This window comes from Camelus ferus, chromosome 13 (assembly GCF_009834535.1).
Source record: "Camelus ferus isolate YT-003-E chromosome 13, BCGSAC_Cfer_1.0, whole genome shotgun sequence".
NCBI classification, from domain to species: Eukaryota; Metazoa; Chordata; class Mammalia; order Artiodactyla; family Camelidae; genus Camelus; species Camelus ferus.
In genome coordinates, this window is record NC_045708.1 from 1421133 (window position 1) to 1429418 (window position 8286).

Sequence of the window (8286 nt, forward strand, 5' to 3'; positions counted from 1 at the left end):
AACAGGTGGGTAAATGGGTGGATGGATGGGTGGGTAGTTGGAAAATGGATGAATGGGTAGGTGACACAAGTTCCATGTGAGAGACTCCAAGGGGCTAGGCTGCCAGGAAGAGTGCTCAGGGCTCTGGGATCCTCTGGAAACGCCCGGGGCAGAGGGGTAGAAGAGAAGCCATTGCTGGGGGCATCCTGCAGGCACTCACGGCCCCTGGACTCCCACAAGCTCCCTCAAACCTGCCCGCATTCTCACGTGCACAAGCAGTGCCCATCTGCCATCTACAGCCTCCGGGCTGCCGACCAGTTCGACTGGACCAGGCCTCTGCACGCAGGATCTGGCCACCAGATGTCAGGCAGCACTAGTGAGCTCAGTCTGTTGGTCACTAATTGGCTGAAGCCCTGGGCACCAGTGACAGATGGAACGAGGGACGGCAGGACAGACAGGGCAGCCCCGGCCCAGCAGCCAGGGCAGTGGGAAGCAGGGGTGTCCAGCAGACCCGGGGCTGCCCACTCCCAAGTCCAAATGCCTGGCAGCTGCCCAAGGCTGCCCAGTAGCTGTCCACCCCCATCAGGGGCCTGGGCAATGGGGGCCGCGTGGGAGCTGGGGTGGCTGCCGCTGGGCACGACCACTGGAGCAGAAATAAGAGTGAGCCCTCCTGCATGGGGCGGAAACGGAGGCCCTCCCGGGTAATCGCGGCCTGAGCCCGGCCCTGCGGACGGAGACGGAGTTACAGCCGCTTCTCCCATAAACTCGCCCCAGCGACTCACAAGGCGCGGCCGGCGGCGGCGGCGGCGGCGGCGGCGGCGGGTGGGGGCGGGGCGGCCCCGGACGGAGGCGTCTCGCTGGAGCCGGGAGAACCTCCTCGCGCTAACAGCAAACCAAGCCCTTGCGGCGAATGCGCAGCTACGTGTGAGTCTGTGGCGCAGAAGGCCGCACCCACTGAAGTGGCAAGGATGGACATGGCCGCGGACACCTGCACCGAGATACGCGTGCCCCCCCCCCAAGAGGCGTCCGCACCCAGGTGGCTGGAGGGGTGGAGGCGCTTCTGTGATGGGCAGCAGCCTGGGGGGAGGAAGGGGGGCAGGGCGGGGCCAGGAGGAGATTGATACCAGCACAGCCCCGCCGAGCTCCTAAGCCCACTGATCTCCGCAGCGGCCACGTGGGAGGACCCCACTTCTTGGAGGTGGGGTCTTCAGAGCCCTCCTGCCTCTCTCCAGGCAGTGGGCAACCCGCCAGCTGGATCAGACCCTTGAAAGGGGAGCAGGCGCCTTCCCCGCGCCCGGGGTGGGGCTCTGATAGCAAACCCAGAAATGGCGGCAGGGAGCTGGCCCAGCGGCGGGGGTGCTTCTCCCAAGTGAGCAGAGAGGGCCAAAGCGATGACCACATCCCGGGGCCCGCCCTGCCCCCCTATGGCTGTCACAGGTGGCCAGGAGGGGCTGGGTGCCAGTGCCAGGGCGGAGGGCAGCCTGCCACCCAGGCTCAGTGGGGAGAGTGCGAACTTTCAGGATGAGGATCCTGGAAACTCTCAGATGACATTGCTGGGAGCCACAGCTGAGATAGCCGGCCTGGCTTCCACAGCTCTGTCCTCGAGGGTCTGAGCGTGTCTGGGACGGGCAGGGCTCACGGATGGACAGAAGACTGCCCACCACAGGTTGCATCCAGTGGCAGGGCCTGGACTTTACTTCTGGGATGCTGTGCACCCAGGCCCATGGAAGACGGGGAGGGGGCTGTGTGTTGGACCCGAGCCAGGTTACTATGTGCTGTCACAGCAGCCGGTGTGGTGTGGCCTCAGAGCATCCCCACCCCCAGCCGGTCAGTCTGAGCTCTGTGTGAGCCTTTGTCGTCTCCCTTCTCTGTCCTTCTTGCAAACACCTGGTGCCCCAGCTTGGGGCCCCCAGGACACACCCAAGTGCCCCGACCCAGTGTGTGACCTCCCCACCCCAGTGCGGCCACATTGCCATCCATGTGGGCCACTTTTAGGGCCAAAATCCAGAAACCTTGAGTTCACATTCCTCCTGATTCAGCCCGGAGTGTCGGGCAACAGTGAGAGAGCTCCAGCAGAGCCCGAGAACCTGTGTGCACGGCCCTTCTGTGATGCCAGCGGTCTGGGACCCCCAAGACACCACGTTCTGCTGACCATCCCCACCCCAGCAGCCTGAATGGTGGACCCCAAATCTTAGAAGCCCCCACAGTGGGAGCTGATGATGGCTGTGCAAACTGGTGGGGGCGGGGCATCTCCCAGCATCAACCTCAGGGTGCATTTCACGCTGCTTCCATCTGGGGGTGCCCTGTGGGAAGAATCTCAGGAATATAAAGTCTTTACTGAGGCCCCCAGGCTCAGCCCCGGGGCACCCACAGAGACGCACTCCCCCGTCGCTCGTCCACACTGCACGTCTCCCGCACACACCTACACCAGCATCGATGGCACACAGCCAGTGCTTACCCATTGTTTGCTGGTGGGCTTAGAAGGGTCTGCAGGACATGCAAAGGAGGCCAGCAGGAGAAGGAGTGAGGGATGTGGGAGGTGCCCGGGAGGTGGTCCCCCTGGAGGCGGTCCCCCGGGAGGCGGTCCCCCGGGAGGCGGTCCTCTGGGAGAGCTTCCTGGAAGGGTGGGAGCTGGCCTGGAGGGCGACTGTGGACGCGACCGGAAGGAAGACCATCATGTGAGCATCTTCTTCTCCAGGACCAGCTCCACCCTGCTCCAGAAAAAACGCAGCCCTGGTTCCCAGGTCTGCCCGCTCCCGCTGTCCTCCCCCAAATTGGAAACCAGCCCAGGCTGTGAGTGCCGGTGCTGCTGGCGTGGCTCCTCCAGGAGGCTGGAGCTCACCCCTCTGCCTGGCCCCTCCTGGGCTTGGCTAGACTGCAGCCTCACCGCCTCCCGGCCTCCCTCTCAACCTCAGCCTTGGTGACCTGGTAATTTGTGAACGTGCTTCAGGGGGCTTTACCAACTGTGTGATGGGCCAGAGGCAGGCTCTGATCGGCGCTGCCCCCTCATGAAACCTCAGATCCCTGTTTTCACAGGCCACTGGGTCTCCAACCCCATGGACCACTGAGATATTGCTTGTGCCAGTGCTTCCGGGGCTGCAGAGAGCAAAGGGGGCCCTGATCTCAAGCCAGAGCAGGGATACATGTGCTGGGAGAGAGAGCCAACAGTCCCAAAGGGCTCTGCTTAGCGTCTACTCCGTGCAGCCAAGTGAGGGATCATGGGGTAAAGAAAGAAGAAATCCCTGAGAGCTTCCTGGAGGAGTCTGCATTAAAGAATGTTCTGCCGTGAAGGAGCAGTGGGCTTTCCCCCGCCCCTCAGCCTGGACCTGTGCCTGGGTCTTGGTCATCCCCTTTAGCAAAGGAAAGTGTGTTTGTCACTTTCCAAGTGGCTGCTCAGAGGGTCAGAGATGCAGCTTTATGGGCTGGCCCAGGCTGGGCTGCTTCACTGGGTTCCAAGGCTAGTAGCCCTCAGGCCCACAAGCCCATCAACACTGTCCTCGGGCAGGGCCTGCCTGCCTCGTTTGGAGTCTCAGCAGGTGTTGGGGGGCACAGGCTCCGGGCCCCCTCCCCTGCAGGCCCTCTGATGCTGGTGGAGGACAATTGTTGCCTTGGCTGGATTGTTACATAGGGACGGTCGTCCCTGAAAAGGCCTCAGCAGCCCAGGGCTTCCTGAGAGGAGAGCAGATCTGTGGGTGAGGATGCAGGGCGCCCGGGGACCGGCCGTCTAGTTGCCCTGCCTGGGAGACGCCCCAGGAACGTAGAACCCTGTGCCCTCGAAACTTCCAGAGGAGCCTCTTCCATCACAAAGGGGCCTGAGAGACTCCTGACTCTGTTTTGACGCAGCGCGGAAGAGGATGCTGCAGACATGTTTAACCCACACGTGCTAGACTCTCCAGCCGTGATTTTCGACAACGGGTCCGGCCTCTGCAAGGCGGGGCTGTCCGGAGAGATCGGCCCCCGCCACGTGGTCAGCTCCGTCGTGGGGCACCCCAAGTTCAAGATGGCTGCAGCAGGAGCCAGTCAGAAGAAGCACTTTGTGGGCGAAGAGGCCCTGCACAGGTGCGAGGTCTTAAACCTGCACTGCCCCATCGAGCGGGGCCTGATCACGGGCTGGGACGACATGGAGAAGCTCTGGAAGCACCTCTTTGAGTGGGAGCTGGGGGTCAAGGCCAGCGAGCGGCCGGTGCTCATGACGGAGCCCTCGCTGAACCCTCGGGAGACGCGGGAGAAGGCGACCGAGGTGATGTTCGAGAGGTTCGATGTGCCCGCCTTCTACCTGTCGGACCAGGCAGTTCTGGCCCTCTACGCCTCAGCCTGCGTCACGGGCCTGGTGGTGGACAGCGGGGACGGGGTCACGTGCACCGTCCCCATCTTCGAGGGCTACTCCCTGCCCCACGCGGTCACCAAGCTCTACGTGGCAGGGAGGGACATCACGGAGCACCTCAGTCGGCTGCTGCTGGCCAGCGGGCGGGCCTTCCCCTGCAGGCTGGACAAAGCCTTGGCGGACGACATCAAGGAGAAGCTGTGCTACGTGGCCCTGGAGCCGGAGAAGGAGCTCTGCCGGCGGCCGGAGGAGGTGCTCCGAGAGTACCGGCTGCCCGACGGGAACATCGTCCCCATCGGGGACCAGCTGTACCAGGCACCCGAGGCCCTGTTCTCGCCCGAGCAGCTGGGCATCCAGAACCCCGGCCTCTCCAAAATGGTCTCCTGCAGCATCACCAAGTGTGACGCCGACATCCAGAAGACCCTTTTCAGGGAGATCGTGCTGTCCGGGGGCACCACACTGCTCCAGGGGCTCGACGACCGGCTCCTGCGGGAGCTAGAGCAGCTGGCTTCCAAGGGCATCCCCATCAAGATCACGGCGCCGCCCGACCGGGGGTTCTCCACGTGGATAGGCGCCTCCGTCGTCACCTCCCTGAGCAGCTTTAAGCAGATGTGGGTCACCTCCGCAGACTTCAAGGAGTTTGGGACATCTGTGGTCCAGAGAAGATGCTTCTGAGGGGCCCTGCTCCCGGAGCAGCCGTGGTGGGACGCGGGCTCACAGCTCAGCATCCCCAGGGCGTTCAATAAAAGACAAAACGGTGCAGTCTTCGGCCCTGTCGGGCTCGGTTCATTCTAGGGGGCAGCAGAATAAGAATCTCTTTTTGGTGGTTCTGACCCCCCACCCCCTTCTGGGTCCTGAGTTGAGGCTGTGTCCGTCTGCACACTGTGCACCCAAAGCGGGGGCCCCGGCCTCGTGCCCAGAGCTTGGTCCGGCAGGACCTGCGCTCTGCGTCTTAGATCGGCCAGGAGCCGGGCGGGAGCAAGCAGGAGCGCCGCCCTGTGCTGGGGGCACGAAGCCTGCGCCTGGAGGAGCGCAGCAGGGCTCCCACTCTGCTTTCAGGAGGCTGGGCAGCCGAGCGGGCTGCGGCCCCGTCCCGGGCGGGGGGTGGGGGGGGGGCCGGGCAGGGGCAGAGGCGGCCGTGCGTTCAGGCCTCTGTGAGGGCTCTGCCCTCGCGGGAGTTTGAGCGTCAGCGCCTCTGCTTGATCGTTGCGCTGTGTCTGTCCGTTTTTCCTTTCAAAGCTGTTTACAGCATCGTGTAGGGGTGAGCACTGGAGACAAAGTTCAGGGCCATCAGCAAAGTCACGTTCGAATAAATTATGCATCAAGGGAATTTTTCCACATTGAGGGGGTGGAATTCTCGCAAAATATTATTAGGAGAGAGGTGGAGAACACAGAGGCGCCTTTGTAAAGCGAATCCCCCCTTTTCTGACAAAGGGGCATTTTTTCAAGTGTACCGGGCACGTTGGTGGTACACACGTGCGTGAATGTGCGTGTTTACAGGTTGCGAGCACGTGCGGAAAGGCGGGAAGACACAGTTTGGGGGGGATGTAGTCCAGGTGGAGGGAAAAATTTTCTTTGAGACCATTTTCCTGAAGAAATTCAGCCTGAATGAGATAAAGCCATCAATCTGAATCGCGTATGCTGGTGTGCATTTAATGTTGGCCTGGCGTATCTTTTCCCAGCCTTTTACCCTTAAACTATGTCATATTTGAACTGTGTGTATGGTGTACTGAAGACGGCATGTAGTGGGTCATTTGAAAAAACCCCGCCAATTTCTGCCCTTTAATCGGCGTATGCAGACGGTTCACATTTAAGGTAGTGAGTTCCATTTTACTGTTTTCTGTTTGTTTGCCTGTTTCTCATTCCTGTTTCTCCTCTCTTCCCTTTGCCACTGCGCCCCACAGGGCAAACAGACTGGCGACTTGCAGCAGGTCTCGAACACCTGGTTATAAACCCCTCCCGTCGCCTGCCTGCGCTGCCTTAGCTATTTTGTTGCAAGCTGCATGTCCTTTCCACGCAGCCCAAACAGTAAGATGCTTGCCGGAGTTGCTGTCCGAGAACTTGGAACCAGCTGTGTCTAGTTTGAGCCCAAGCTGGCTGAGACTGGTTGGGACCACTGATCCTATAGTGGGGCTGAGCAGGTGTCTGATGAATGAGCCTTTGACGTCAGAGGACCAAACACTCCCCCGTCCGGTCACGCTAAGAGCCGCCATTTTTGCCCATGTGTCCCACGAAGAAGCAGTAACTCAGACACGCCTGCACAGAACAGTGATTATCTCACCTCTTCCTGACCTCCCATCGCCTTTCCCCACACCTAAGACCACCCTGCTCCTTTATCCTGTAAGTACCTCCAACCCCCGGCTTTGGGGAGGCAGAGCTGAGACTGGGTCTCCCTTCTCCTTGGTTGGTGTGTTGTGAATCAACCTTTTCTCTGCTGCAAACCTCCGTGTCTCAGCATTCGGCTTCCTGGTCTGGCTAACCCCTCCGTGGGTCACTTGAACACCTTGCAGGCTTCCATCTCGACTTACTGACAAGGTTTTAGGGACATTGCTTTGTGTTGACTTCTTGGTGATTGCTCTGGGCCGCCGCCACCACCCACTGGTAGCAACGTTTTTCTGCTTGAAGTGGAGTGTGTTTAGGTCACTTTATCCTGCCAGCTTTTAAATAGACTTGTCTTACGTTTTTCCTTCAGTCCTCAAGTGATTTCAGAAACTCACGGGGATAGTCTAACATGATCACCGCTACTTTGGCCCGATGCCATGTCCTTTCGCCCTTAGAACTTTGCTTCCAAGCTGCCCTCTGCTAGTTCCTTTTTGTTTAGTGGACTTCCTTAGCAGTTCTTGAAGGATCGATTTGCTAGGAACAAATTCTCCTAGTTTTCTGAGCAAGTCTTTACCTCCTTGTCATCCCTGAAGGGTGTTTTCAGTGGGCACAAATTCACAGTTAACCGTTTTCTTTCAGCAGTTGACGAATGCTGGTTCCTTCTCTGTGGCCTCTGGGGGATCAAATCAAAAATCCTGTAATTTGACTGGTGTTCCCCTACAGGTCGTGTGTCGTTTGTCCCTGCTGCTTTCAAGAGTTTCCCATGGTCTTTAGTTTCCAGAAGTTTAATTATGATGTGGCTTGGCATGGATGTCTTTGTGTTTACCCTATTTGGGATTTATCCAGCCTCCTGAATCTGTACACGTGTCTTTTGCCAAACTTGGGGAGGTTTGTGCTAGTATTTCTTATATTTTTAAAGTCCACTTCCTCTTCTTCCCTTCTGGGTCTCTAAGGACACAAAAGTCTGCTGTTTTCTTACTGTCCCATGGGCCCCTGTGACTCCGTTCATTTTCCAGTCTGCTTCCCCTGTCTTCAGGTTGGATAAATTCTATCCACCTGTCCTGAAAGCCGGTGATCCTCTCCTCTGTCAACACACTCTATTTTTAAAATTTTTCTAGCTAAACAAATCCAACTATATTTTTAATTTTTTCATTTTTGAGCCTTTCCAACATGCTTCTTTTTATTTGAGCTGTGCTTTTCAGTTTGATGATTTCCACTCGGCCCTCTTTTTATAACTTCTAATTCTTTGCTGAGAGTTTCCCTGTTTGCATTTGTCTCAAGGGAATTCGTAATTGCTTGCTGAAACCTTTTTTTACGATGGCTGCTCGAAAGCTTTGACCCAGACAATTCCAACATCGGATTCGCCTCCATCTGTTCCAACAATCTCATCTGTTGATTGTCTCTTCTGGTTCATGTTATGATTTTCCTGGTTCTCGGTAGGATGACTGATTTTCCGTTTTACCCCAGACGTTTTGTAGAGCCTGGAACTCTGGATCCTGTTTCATCTTTTTGTAGCAGGCAGTCCCCTTGGTCGAGGTGGAGCACGAGGGCTGGGTGGGCGGGCGTGTCCAGGGTTCGGCAATGGGCCCACTGACACCTCCCCAGCAACTCACGCAGCTTTCCGACAGGTGGAGCGGAGGCTCAGCTCCCCTCTCAGCCGC

At 58.5% G+C, this 8286-nt stretch overlaps 1 protein-coding gene across 1 annotated transcript; it reads left to right on the forward strand.

Moving 5' to 3' along the window:
• Positions 1-827: 827 nt before the first annotated feature.
• Positions 828-5385, forward strand: ACTRT2 (actin related protein T2). The gene has a single exon (XM_006176864.2). The coding sequence runs from the start codon at positions 3845-3847 to the stop codon at positions 4976-4978; it is 1134 nt and encodes a 377-aa protein (XP_006176926.1). The 5' UTR covers positions 828-3844; the 3' UTR covers positions 4979-5385.
• Positions 5386-8286: the final 2901 nt, after the last annotated feature.

What these genes read in the sequence shown, in the direction of transcription:
- ACTRT2 (XM_006176864.2), top strand. Translation starts at nt 3,845, where the DNA reads ATGTTTAACCCACACGTGCTAGACTCTCCAGCCGTGATTTTCGACAAC.